The sequence below is a fragment of the Fragaria vesca genome, linkage group LG3 (assembly GCF_000184155.1).
Source record: "Fragaria vesca subsp. vesca linkage group LG3, FraVesHawaii_1.0, whole genome shotgun sequence".
NCBI lineage: Eukaryota > Viridiplantae > Streptophyta > Magnoliopsida > Rosales > Rosaceae > Fragaria > Fragaria vesca.
Window position 1 is genome coordinate 2,542,124 of NC_020493.1, and position 14,570 is coordinate 2,556,693.

The following is a 14,570-nucleotide window of genomic DNA, read 5'->3' on the forward strand; positions in this document are numbered from 1 at the left end:
CAATAGACTCAGTCTAATATCATCTTAATGGGTTAGATATGTTACATGATTAGATATGTCTATTAGTTTTGTCTTATACACCTACTTAGTTTTAATAAGAAGAAAGCAATATCATTTTCGAGATCATAATTCAATTTGTACCGCAAAACTTGGGAGCAACACTAACTAGAATATTTACCTAATAGAGGAAGATACCATTGTTCCATCAAATAGAAAAAAAAAAAAAAAGAAGAGCTTGTCAATTGTCATCCCATTAAAGAGAAAGAGATATATTGTTGACATGGTGCTTTTCCTTTAACAGCCTTTTCTGGAATAAATGAAGGATAGAACTATGTAGAGATGGCGTTTAAGTTACTCTATGCAAAAGAAATCAAAGCAAATCCACAACTTTTCTCAACACCTACATCCATGCTCTCCAATTCTATCAAGTGCTTATACATGTTTATTTCACTAAGATCACCGATTCGGTTAAAAATTAGTGTGTCAATGCTTATTTGAATACTTTATTTTTAATTTATTTTCAAAAGATAAACAAATGAGATACCGTTACATTGTATATGAGGGAATAAATCATTTGTGCCCAAAAACTCAATTATGTGAGGGATATGAACATAGAATTTGGCAAACAAACTTAATCCAGATAAGACTACTTTTTTAGAGGATTGGTCCAAATCACACAATTAATTAGCTGTGCTTTGTTTCACATTACAATCCATCCAATAGAAGTCACTGCATTAGTTGTTAGGAGACATGTCATTTTCCAATCTGCTAATGGTGCTACTGTTTTCATACTTATCGGATTGAATATGTTTTCTATGTTTATGATCACAATGCTAGTGATGCATTTGAATCTGTTGGTTATGTACAATGGATGGATGCCATCCCTTATATGTTGAGAGATACTCTCAAGCATGATTGTAACAACATCTTGCAGTAATAATATTGGGCAGGCGCCCTCTTCATTTACAAAAAAAAAAATGTTTATGATCACAATTAGTTTTGCATAGCTCATAAAAGTGGCAAACATGCTTAATGAGTGGAAGTGTGGAACTTAACATGATGCTAATTGAGGCCGAAGACAGGGTAAGCACGCCGGAAAAAAGTGAATGCTATCCCAATTCTTTAAAAACCAACCCAAAATTTTTCTCCCAACTTTTTTGTTTGTCGTATAAATCATGATTTTCACCCAAATGTGCGGACATGTATCAGCAATGGTGAGACCATAGGGGCGAGACTATGAGTCTATGACACGATATATAGGCCGAAACTGAATGCCAGAAGAAAGAACAATTAAGAATGAAAAATCTGACCATTTGCATTCATCTTTGCGTACCAGTTGATTTGGTAAGAAATGTCATCTGCATCTGTACAAGTCCTAGTCTCATACAAGTCCTGCTAACAAATTAACATCTACTCAATTTTGCAGGAAGCAAAGTCTTGATAATAGGTCATTGCTACAAATATTTCAGACCTGAAAACTTTTTTAGCACGTTCATTCTATATCTGTTCTGGTGGTGCTACAATTCCAAGGGAAAGTCACAGAACCTATAATAGTAAGAGTGCACATATTCCTGAATCTTTTTTTCTTTCAACAGTGTTAGGGTATCCCAAAGGCTTGCTCCAATGTAGTGCAGCACACTGCCTGGCCACTTTGACAACTTCCTGATTCGAACGCTGGTTGAGGAGTTCTTTACTTGAACGCTCAACCACTCCACTAGGTCACTTGCAGTGGTTTCCACCTTAATCTTCTTATGTTCATAAATCTTCCTCCCACCTCCAAAAGGCATGCATCTGTCAAAAAAAGGCAGCAGTAACTACTAACTGCAAAATCATCACCAAGGATTCTATAACACAAGTAGCAGAAACTAATAAAATAGTTGCCATATTCGGATGCATAGGATAGATTTCCAACTGTTAAAAAAATAAACAATGCCAAAAAGAAGAATATGAAAAGAAAGAAATTTCCCAATGTGAAGCCTGCAGGCTCATTTGGCAAATGATTCCAGCTGTTTAGTACAGTTCAATTTTGTGCTTCAAATATTCAAGCATCATAAACAGAAAACCCAAAGCGAAAAATAGTTCAACTACTACTAGTAGTAGATGGATCCTGAGAGGATGAATTATACCAGTCTTCAACATGTTAGGTTCAATTGTTATCACTGACATAATAAATGATGATATAGGAGTATTTATAAATGATGAAAATGAAGTGAATGGCATACGAGAAGTGTTCCACTGGCATGTGACTGCAAACTGATTAACAAGAAGTTAAGAACAAACAACAGCAAGCATTTCTGAGAAAGTAAGTAACTGTACACAAGTTACAGATTGGTTATTTTCTCTGTTTTAGAACCCCATTCCACAAATCAACTTGTTGACATAACCTTGTTGCTAGTAAAACATACAAGATAAATCAGAGAGCTCTGTGCATGAAAGCCATTACAGGATAACAAACCTTGAACCAAATCCTCATAAAAGATAACTCCACAACTGTACTGGATAACCCAAAACGCTCAAAGCTCATGGCCTCAGTGAGACTTGAAGTCAATCAATAATATCAACAAAGCATAAAAAGAAAGATTTAAATGCACATCATAAGTAGTACAAAAGTAAAGACACATTCACAGCTAGCATAATCTTCTACTAGCCTACAATATCATTATTTCCACATAAAAGAATTTTCTGCACAGGAAAATAAATGGAAGTGTTTCCCTACTTTATTGACATCTCAATATCAACTTCACAGGATAAAAGACCATACTCTATAGTAGTAAACAAGTGAACATTATTTAAGAATGAAAAGACAGCTAGAGGGGCAGATACAGATTTAGAAGTGTATATCTTCTATCAAGCCCATATTTATTATGCAAATACATATGTTGATACTTATTCAATACCAGGGAACTTATAATCTAAACAAACCAGGGGAAAAATCTATCACTGAAGCAATGGACTTAATTTTGTTCTGCCTTCCACATTCACATTCAGAGATATTTTTGACCCAGAAAAAGAGACAGGAACCAGGTGCAACGCTACAGATGTAGCGACAGATCAAGATTTGTCTTGCCATCTTCCAAATCGAAAGGCATTCCTGAAACAGAATTGGAGTTGTCCTCCTCTTTAAAAAGAAGAAGCTCTCTCTTCGGAGGACCATCAAGTTCCATCTCATCTGAGTTGATCTTGGTCCTTTTCAACTCATTCACAGTCCCAGCAGTTCCTCGGGCTTCACCAGAGCAGCCCCTCTTACCTGCCAAGGAATCAAGAGGACTAAGCTCCTTGAAGCCAGGTGACTGATTTGAGTTGAGCCCTTGATCAACATCAGGTACAGCATCCACAAGAGATGGGAGCTTGCCACAGTAGTTATTCTGAAAACATGGCAAGGGATTTTCAGAAAGGGACATACCATCCATAAAACTTTGAATTTCATCAGTATTGAACTGACAAACTCCATTTAAGATCAAACAAGATGGATGGCTCCCAGCACCTTCAGAAAAGTTCCCGGGATGGGAGATGGTGAGAGGTTGAGTAATGCTGGTACTGCTTTCTGAGTTACTGAAATGGCCAGGAAAATTCCAGCTCTTCATTCCCTTGATCTCTTCCCGATGGGCCCGAAGATGCCCACCTACAGCCTGGGGACTGTAGAACACTCTTTGGCAAAATAAGCAGCGGAAACCCTTTTCAAGGTTCAAAAAGAAACTCATTCTCGAAGTGAAAAATGAGACCCTTTATAGACTTCTTGCAAGAAGTAAAACTAGCAGGAGCAATAAAAATGAAGGGATGAGGAAGAGTGCCTTTCACCTTACCTCTATTTATACACTTTAACAGGGTAGCTAGAGGCCATAGGGCTGAAGAGTAATTAAAAGAAAACAACAATACTGATAAATCTCATTTAAGAAAATATCTCAGAGAAAGCACAAAAGTTAAAAAGTTGCCAGTAAAGCTTCATGCGGTAGATTCTTTCCAGAAATCCTATCTGCATGCATAATATCCATTAAATGCGTAGAAATGCATCAACGGCAATTACGCGTTGCAAAACAAATGTCATAGCACAACGGATAGTACACCTGCTATAGTAGGGTCAGGAAACAACCTTTAATTAACACTTACAAATCTGTTCAGGGGTAAGGATATTTTAGCTTTAATAGTCTGCAAAACTTGGGTTTTAGATGGTCACTTTTCTACGTATTAGCTTGCTATATCTGGCAGGAGCCTGTAATCATGGTCAAAGTGTGTTTTAGTCAAAACGTAAAAATTAAATAAAAGAAATTAGAAATATACATGAGCCAAGTAGAGCTGTCTCGCATATGCTACTAGATTCGATTTTATGAGACGCCGCTTTGTGCACAGATTGTAAGATTAGGACTATAGAACCTTACTTTCCTAGAAATAACACCAAGCTTGGCCTATCTCAGTGGATGTACTACAAGTGTGTACACACATTATACATATATCTGTTTGTGTGTCTACAATATTTATGCCTGCATGTGTGTCTACAATATTTATGCAACTTAGGTAGATATGTTATATAAGTGATTGACCTATTAAAACTTTATGACATCAACCTCATCGAGTGCACAGTCAAATCTTCATTTGCTTAAATCTCCTTTCTTCATTAAATTCATAATAATTTACTACAATAGTGAGATTACAATATATTATTTAATTATGCCAGTGTTATATATACAAAGCTATCATATCTGATAAGGATTTGGGATATAACCAATAAAAGTGGTGTGAAACCTTGGTTCACACTGAAAACCCTCATTCGCAGCAACTTCTTAGGAAGTCCACACATGCAGTCATGCACGTGTCTATTTATGCCTGTATATACATATCTGTGCAGGTTATGTAGAAGAACTTCAGAACTTTCAGAGAGTTCTCATTCTTCTTACCTAAAACCACCAGGATGTGGTGACTTTCTAATCTAACACTTCTTACCTGATATTTCTTACATAGCTTAATTTTAATCCCTTACCTAATATGGAAAATGTGAGTTCATCCTCTATAAGAAGGAAGTGAGCTCATTATAATATTGCTAGCATCTGAGCCTAAGCAAATACAAATATATCTGGCAGCAGATGCCCAAAATAACATCTATTCGCATGGTACATGACCAGGATCATACCCATCTCATGTACCTTCCCTTCAGAGGGCAGGCATATATAGTCATTCTGTTGTTTCCAGGCAAACTTGGTGTCTTGAGGATGTGAAAAGAGTACAGAAAAAAAATACAACCCTGTGATTGGATTTTGAGTTCTCTTCAATTCATTAAAAATATTGAACACAAGAAAGAGAGAACCATATCAAATTACTGAGCTTGAAATCATTCTTTTTCAATTGATACTATTTAGAGCAAGTCTTTTCATGAACTACTTCGAAATGTTGAAATGATTGAAAGCCACCTTGGTACTTTTTCATGCCAGTTGAAACAAGATTCTGGCACATTACTAGCACTCATTTTAAGCTAGTTCAATTTTTTACATTAATAAGAAAAGTGCCACTAAAATAAAACTGAATGAAAGCATGAGATGATTATAAGATCAGAGAAATTATAACAATGATTTCTAAGAGAGTCATGCACTACCACAACTCTTGGCTAAGTCATATTCTAGTTTCAGTAGCACACTTCTTTTCAAACATAATAATATTAATAAATAAATAACAGCACTCGCTTACATGATTAAGATAATGAAGAATAAGGTACTTACAGGTTTGACGGATGTGTGCCCAATTGCACCACATCTCCCACACTTCCGTATAGACAAGTCTTTTCCATCAGAATGGAATCTCTTCTTGCGTTTTTGGTGATTCCCAGAAATCTTCTAATGCACATTCTTTACCCCTCCAAGATTTCCCATAACTTACATCCACAAGAAATCGTTCGGCAAGTCCACATTAATATCTTTTGGTTTGGCATGAAACACCCTTGTATTTTGACGTTATATATTGACCAATAAAGGGCTTGCTTCAGGTCATGACGAAAAACATCTAATGAACAACAGTTAACATCTCAGGAATATATAATCAAACTCTGGTGACTTGGTTGCACAGAGTCTCCATGTACAATTGTCATTGTCATACATTGAACTTCAAAACCAAGAATTTTTTTTATTTCAGAGTTGAATCAACTCATCTCCAAAATGAAACTTTTCTCAAGTCTCGGAATCAAATGCAATTGAATTTTTGTTGTTGAGCATGGATTTCTACAGAACAACTTCTTAGTAGCTTCAGTTGCAAGACCAACAGAACCAACCACCTTGATTACTCCCACTCCAGAAGCAATTACCCTACTTTCAAGAGTAATGCACAGGAGAATTTTTCCAGTCTTCCGTGCTCTCACAGAATAGAAGCAGTCGCATCACTACTGTCTACTATCTCCACATAATACATCACAGACATTTCAAAATAAACAGCTTTTACTCTATTTCCATACTCATTTGGGTCTTCCCTGATACAACAGCACACTCTATCCCGGAGCTCCTCATGATCAACATTGTCATAAACAGCTAATGTCTACCAAAATTTATATATAGAAATAAAGAACTAACCAACTTCCTACATAACTAATCAAAATTGTCAACCTCCCTGAAAATTAACACTATCCAATAATCAGAATTGATAACAGTTAAAGAAAAATATACAAAAATTATTACCAACAATATTAACAGGGATTCATGCCAAAATTGATTGATTGGGGATTCTCAGCAACCCTAAACCCCAAATTAAACACAATAATTATTCTTTCTTGAATCCTAATCATGAAAATAGACACTAATTCTAAGCCTTAGAAGAAAGCCCAATCAGTGATCCTAACTCAAATCCCTAATAAACAGCAGAATTGGTACCGAAAGATCGAAAATCAACGACACGATTTTTATATTTGTTTCAGCGCAGAAGGTCATGACTTGATAATTCAGCCGAAATCGAAGTTCCAACTAGAAGAGGGAGGACTTACCGGGGCCGGAAACCAGCACGGTGCTGCTGGAGGAGGTCGCGGCGGAGCTGAAGTGTCAAGACGTCGTCGTTTGGGGAAAAGAGGAAGCCGTTGTGTGTTGAATAGGCGCTAAACTCTGGCGGGTTTTGGGTCATGACGAGTGTTTTGGGCCTTCGGAGTTCTCGGACCTATGGGCCTCTTAAATTGCACACCATGATTAACATCCTTAATAGTTCATTACTCTAGTACCTTAAAAGACTTGCTAAGCCCATAAGTTAATCTCTTTACGTACATGAAATGTTCTAACTATGCATTGCAATACAGTGTCTGGCCAAGAACCATTAGACTACTTGCAGTGGTTATTTACTCGAGTAAAATGAAGAGAAGGGGTGTGAAATGAAAAGGTGTGTCCTTGATCTTGGACTGTCTCGATACCCTAAGGACAAGGGTTTTGGGTGTAGGGTCGATGGGTCTCTTAAACTCATAGTGGTTCACGAATATGCATTGCAATACAGTGTACGTGTAAAAACCATTAGACTACTTGCAGTGGTTATTTACTCGAGTAAATGAAGAGTAGGGTGTGAAATGAAAAGGTGTGTCCTTGATCTTGGACTATCTCGATACCCCAAGGACAAGGGTTTTTGGTGTAGGGTCGATGGGTCTCTTAGAGTCTTAGTGGTTCACAAACGGTGGTTATGGAAGATTGTCCAAAACATTGTAGGCCTACGGGCACAAGTTGCGTCTTGGTGCTTTGTGTATGCACACTATGCCTTATGTCTTGTCCATCTTCTCGATGAACAATTTGTAGTGCCTTTGGTTCAATCAATCCAGCACCAAAAAAGGGCCATAGTTGCCTAGTTGGGCATTGTATTGTACCCATTGAAATATCCCAGCCCACCAATAGCTGACTAGATATCTAACCAGAACTGCATGCTCTCACATGGTGATCGATCAATATCTGTGAAACATGTCTGAGCTAGTGAAGTTTATACTCCCCAGTCCCCACTGCCTATCAGTTGATTTGTATAGTTGTGTTATCAGATTGAAATATGGAATAACTTGAAGCCCTTACTCTGTATTTTTCTGTATCTTAAGCCATATCAGATATGATCTGATTGAAATACGGAAATTATTTCGAAAGTGATTCTCCACCAAATAAACTTAATGGCATGGAGAATTTTGTGTTCCTTTCAAATCATATTACTGTTACAACTTACAAGTTGTAATTATTCGAACTCCGATCAAGCTACTGAAATTTCACCATACAGTACGTACTTGATTTAGAGAAACAAAAGCATTGAACTTCTGTGCGTGAGATCACTGAGATATATACAAATGAATGTAGAACGTCTACACCGATATTCCACTATAGAATTGTGTATATATGTGTCAAATAATGCCCATGATATATAGTCACAGCAGAATTAAAATTTCGAACAAACACCCACAGTTTCGATATCTGAAACAATATAATGCAACGGAAGTCGGAAACCATCAACGCACATACTGTTTCGCCAAGCCGGCCAGCCATGCCAACTGTTTCAGTCCCTATAAACTGCCCCTTGACCCGTAACCCAGTCCAATGAATCACAATCACTATATGAATGGCATCCAATCTTTAACCTAGCTCATTGATCTAGTTAACTAGGGTAAAAGTAAATGTGTAAAAAGAAAACAGACAGGTAAAAAGCTGGACATATCATCGCAGACTAAAGATGACTGGAAGCATGAAATGCATGGGCAATGAAGAATTAATTCATCTGCAAGTGGTGGAGATCGATCGGTCTCATGTTTCTTTGTGGCCGGTGATAGCTATATATGCATGAGCTTTATAAGCTAGGCTGGTATTCAAGTGTGCCCTAGAGGCCAAGCATCGGTGGTTAGTCACTGTTTTTGCCAGTAGTACTAGAAATACAACTTACTAGCATAGACTAAGGTGCGCCACATACTAATTAGTTATGTTTGATCATTCTGACTGAGATTGATTGACGTAGATGGGCGCAACTTGTTACTTGTTCGCTGTGCTCCAGAAAGCTCGGGTGCAATTGGCAACAACAGCAAACCTAACCATTTGACAGTAACTCATGCAATGAAGCAGATCAATGATAGTCACACGTACAGTTTTCTCCTGATGAAAATGTTTTGGTCATAAACCCTAGTATGCATTTACTAGCTGCAAAACACGGTCTATATATATGTTTAGATGTATACCACCCAAAGTCGGTATGAAAAACTTCGAAAATGACGTTTATATCATAATATGTACCTGTTACTAAGTCTGGGTTTGGGGTTAAGTATACGTAAGGTTAGTGATATACAAATAGTTACATAAATAACACAATCGGCAGGAAAGATCAAAACTTATTGAGCTAGAAATTAATCGAGGAACTTGACTCGTGAAAGAGAGTGATCGTGACATATACATGGTCGGTGATTGAACTCGTTGAAGAGAAAGAATGGAGAATTAGGCTATATCACGAGCTATTTAACTTGTCAAACAGTTTCAAGGAAAAATATCTACGACAATATACCATTGTTCTTGATGAGATAAGTAATAAATCAAGTACCTCGGTTTAGGTTTTAGACCAACCGTTGAAGATGCCGTATGCATAAGGTTCATAAGGAAATATACTTAACTAATCGATAAGAAGTCCTAGTCACGAGTAGAGTTAGATGTAAACACAATTAGCGCAGAACAAGAACCTGAAATTAATCGAAGGGCTTACATTACTCATTTCTAATTTTTGGCTCCGTCGTCGACGTCACTGATGATGAAGCTAGAACGTACACATTGCTGGCATACGAGATTTAGCCAATTCAATCCCAGATACCAGTTCATATGGTTCATGCACCAAGACGAGATCTAATGAATCAATCAAAAAGATCTGTTGGTTATTCTTGTACACAACCACGACATGCAGAAAAACCAGAGGTTAAATTAAGTGGAAGCTCAGCTAACTCAGAGAGACTCAATTACACTTTGGGTAGTGGGAAACTAACATATATAAGAATATAGTCTAATTACATGCATCATATAAAAGAATGTAGTTAACGTATAAAACTCTGGATCATAGAATTACGTGATTTGCTCGAACACACCTAGTCACCTACAGACATAGAATCTAACCATATATATGTCGTGGAATATTTTTTTTCTAGTGCATTCTTTCCGAATCAATAATTAGGGGACAAAATGTGACCATATACTTGCACAATTTCCATGCCACAGTAAAGCTTAAGGATACTATTCTCTTTGTTGAGATCAAATTCCCAACAACTAATTCAACCCATGTTCCATGCATTATAACATCCCATGTGCCACCAAATTCAATCACATTTTCTCAAATCACATTCATACCAAACAACTTTCTGACTAAGGTCTAACGTTGGTTTCTTATCATTTTCGCTTATTTTCCTACCAAATTAATTGTTTGAAATTTTTTTGTTTTTTTTTTCTCTAGAAGAATTTGACTGCATTTTTCTAGCACATAGGCTGTTGGACTTCAAGTCTAGATTTTAAAAATATCCTTGAATTTTCATATTTAAGAGAAAACCACTATTAGATAGATCGATAAAATAATATACGATCGGTATCAGGTGTTTTCCTGCTTTATATATAGGAGGGTATGAAAGGAAATGGAATAAATAAAGGAGTTAGTTCAAATATAGTAATTTTTTTTTTTTAAAGCTAAAAAACTATTACAATAAAAAATTTATAGAACAACCAACTCTAAAGAGATCAAAATTAATAACAGAACTCACAGTCGGGAAGCCCCACCTCCCGGTAGTTAGCACAAAGTTTCCAAACATGAGTACTGGATTAATTAAAATAGAATTAAGGATCACTTTTGTGACATTGATTAGACATTAATCAATTGATTAAGTGATTAGTGGAGTGCTAGGGTTAGGTATGGCTTGGCAGTTGGTAGTTTATTCCGGTCAGTCGGATCAGTTGGGGAATCTCTTCATTATTCTTTTCCGGAACAATTATTTTTAATTATCAGCAAAACAAAGACAAAGAGGACCACATGATTTGCATCCCAATATGCACACACTGTGCTCCGGCGAGTCATTGTTTGTATGTTTTCTTCGGTTTGATTAAGCCAGAAATATTGTCTAATTATTTTGTTAATCCAAAGTAGATTACAAAGGGTTGGAAAAGAATTGGGCAGGATATATTCTCCAATTATACCTAACATTTTATTTGCATACATAATCATATTTATTACCAGACTACTTTGGAAATTGACTGTTATTATAAAACTAATTACTGCCTCTAATTAGGTGTGATATGCAAATTTTACCTACTTGATCGATGTTTTCTTTTTGAAGAGATTTACGAGTGTATACACAGTCAATCTTTGGTTAACATAATAGCCAAGGAGCGAGGGAACACTAGCTAGTTGAAAGCAAAATGTTGCTTATATGAAAATAATTAGGAAATAAACTCTATATATACTTACTTAATTTCTTTAATTCTATTTTATTTTGTTCTGTATTCGTACTAGCTCCCTCAAAATCTGTATATATGTATGTATATATGTATACATTAATACATACATATTTAGCAAACCATGGATATATGGTTCACCATATTTATTTTCAAAGGTGGGTATCAATCATGTTCTAGCTCAATCTTCTGTATACATGTAAACAATTCTAACATCAACAACAACCAAATTGTAGATTCCTACACTGATCATTTCCAAATCCAAACCATAGTAACCACTAGTTCTCAAATCTCCCCACCATCATTAATTATATCTTCTTCAAGACATGAAATGAACCACAACATCAAAATCTTAACACAAACAACAGTAAGTCAATGTTAATTTCTTTCAACTTTAAAGTCTTTATCAACATGCATGCTTTACTTTCATAAGTCGTCGTTTTCATAAGTCGTTGTGACGTGTTAATTTTTAGAAAACCTTTAAAGAGGTCATATGTCTAATGTCATTTTATCTTAAGATTAGCGGAATGAGAAAGAAAAAAAAGTATAAATAATTTAGTGATCCGTATCTATATAGATGAGATGAGATGGCCAAGATTAAGTTCAAAATCGACGTCCCATGCACAAGAAGAAAGATAAAGAGTAAGTTGGATATATAGTGTATGCTAGCTTCATTGCGTAGCGATCCAATTACGTCTCAAAAATTCAAAATCAATTGCTTACTCTGCCTTGCACTAAACATGAACACACTTTGATCTGAAACCCCTCGATTATCTGTCATGACTGCATTAGGTAACGAATGTTCTTAGTTCTCCGCAAGATGTTTTCTTGTTCTTGATCATGGTGCATTCCATGTGCCAACTGCCAACTTCCTCAATAACCAACTTCTAAATTAGAATGAATAATTAATTAGGAGCTTTAACCCATCCATAAACTAATTGTTGGTACATGTTTATGTTATAATACATGGCTTATTCTCTTTAATTATGGACTGGCAACATTTGATTTGTCCAGCTTAAACTCAGTTATCACAAGCTTTTTAATGATTATGGGTAATCCACTCGACTAATTAATTTTAAACACAAGCGCGTAAAGCCCTTATCCAAGGTGGTGCTTTTTGAAATCATTCTCTAAACTATAATTTGATCCGTAATATAATGCTACTATGGAAGTACCTTTCGGTTAATTAAAAGGAAATGAAATGAAGAACAACAGAACAAGTCGCCGTATAAAAGGAAGTACGTCGTGACTCATGATAGAGTTTATATGGATCTAGTCGTAATTGTGTACGTATATGCACTAATTATTTATATTTTTTCTTAATTAATTAGTTTCTCAATTACAGCATTACGATCTCTATGATTTCTAATTGAATATAATCTATGAAAATTTTTCCTGCTTAATTATTAGTTAGTTCTAATTAGTCTCGTGTTGATTTGAAGTTTGGAAAACTTCAATTGTAAGACGTTGAACAGAGACTGTATGGGAATCACAGATTAATTCAGATACCATTTGTTCATGTTCCCTAATTGTGAAGCAAGTAATTTGGGGGTTTAATTTGTCACTGTCAGGTCGACTATAGTTCAGATGATGAGCTTGCCGTGAGAGAAGTTCTCTATAAATTTCCAAACAAGCTGCAACAACTTGCTAACTTCATTTGTTTGCAATTGTTGGTTTAATATATGATGAGAAAATCATGTGGCCGGTTTCAAGCTCTGAAAGGTTCAGCTCTTTGTTCTCATTTATTTATTTATTTATTTATTTATTTATTTTTTTCGGCTGAAATATGAGTGAGAAATGAATGACCCCTAACACTCTTATGCCTTAAAAAAAAAAAAAAACAATCAAGAGAGGGGGATTAGACCAAAACCTCTCATAACAAAATAACAACGAAACAAAACGAAACTAGGAAAACCGAAATTGGGAAAGACCCGTAAGGTTACTACTACAATTACAATATGACAAAATAAAAAGAGGAGGTGAATCTCACCGAACCAACTGTCATTACCAGCTTTTTGTTCTCGTTAAGTAGGTAAACAATACGTTCACATAACTAACTGCTAGCTAGATTTCTATCCACGTGTACGTTTTCATGAGAAACAGAAACAAACTGTCATATATAGCTGAGCTTGAATGCAAAAGAATCATAGGAAGAAAATCATGGTTCTTTCCATATATATCAAATGCAAAAACCAGCATGCTAATTCGTTCTGCGTAAGAAAATGACACAGACGCACATCAATACGTCAAGTATTCTCACAAGCTTGTGAGATCATCAGAAGGGAGATTAATATATAACAACTCTGCTGGATTAGGTTTTCAAGTACGTATCAGTTATTTTCATGATCTCCAGCAATAATAGATATTCCAATGCTTGCATATCGACCATATACCAAGCTAGAGGCGAAGACCAATCAAATAATCCAATCCGGCTCCTATCAGCCATCGTTTTCATGCTTCTTTGTCCGATGGCCCTCGACAGCACCTCCGGTGGCTTTGATCTTGGACAGCAACGGAAAACGGAGCTTGATATATAGATCGATCGGTCCACCCATCCTGGTTTGGATATATATAGTACTCCATGATGTTTTATTCCATACATAATTCCTAACATCCAAGATCATACATATACCAAACTAACCACCTTATATGATTCAAATTTTCTTCTATCTACAACTAATGTATGTAAATATGCTGGAAATTTTTATATGCACGACGTGTATTTATACGACACAATCTTAACCGTTCATAACAATTCATATGTTTGACCATTATATTTCTATATTATTTCCTCTAATCTTGATCATCCATGTATGTATGTAAAGACATACACGTCGTGTAATGAATATACTCTCTTAAATATGCATCTTGTGTTTATACTTGTCTGCGAAAGTCGATACGATAGTTTCTCACATCACAAGTTTATAATACTAGCTACAACGGGGACCTCTGAAAATAAGATGAGGCATGTAGATGTTGCCATGTATTTCGGGCAATTAAACTGGGGACCTGGTACTGTATATGATATCTGTCGCAATTATATATATATTCGTCTATATCCGAATGGCATTGAAAAGAAATTCTAGATTAATTTTATTTTTTCCTAATAAACTTATATGAAAGATTTTTCTACGATGGCGGTTGTGATCATATAATGAGGGAATTCGGTTGAGATATTTTTTTTGG

The 14,570-nt window shown here is 35.9% G+C and overlaps 2 protein-coding genes across 2 annotated transcripts in view; one reads left to right on the plus strand and one right to left on the minus strand.

The window, feature by feature from the left end:
- LOC101310880 overlaps positions 1-14,570 on the plus strand; it is a 1,534,871-nt gene that overhangs the window by 329,155 nt on the left and 1,191,146 nt on the right. The window lies entirely within an intron of this gene.
- On the minus strand, positions 1,466-6,567 carry LOC101297995. The gene is made up of 2 exons (XM_004293588.1): positions 5,709-6,567; positions 1,466-1,791 (listed from the first exon to the last, which is right to left on the minus strand). The coding sequence occupies exons 1-2, from the start codon at positions 5,831-5,833 to the stop codon at positions 1,518-1,520; spliced, it is 399 nt and encodes a 132-aa protein (XP_004293636.1). The 5' UTR covers positions 5,834-6,567; the 3' UTR covers positions 1,466-1,517.

What these genes read in the sequence shown, in the direction of transcription:
- LOC101297995 (XM_004293588.1), bottom strand. Translation starts at nt 5,833, where the DNA reads ATGTGCATTAGAAGATTTCTGGGAATCACCAAAAACGCAAGAAGAGAT. An exon ending in GGCACACATCCGTCAAACCT is followed by an intron (nt 1,792 to 5,708) that starts GTAAGTACCTTA and finishes TTTTTTTGACAG; the next exon opens with ATGCATGCCTTTTGGAGGTG.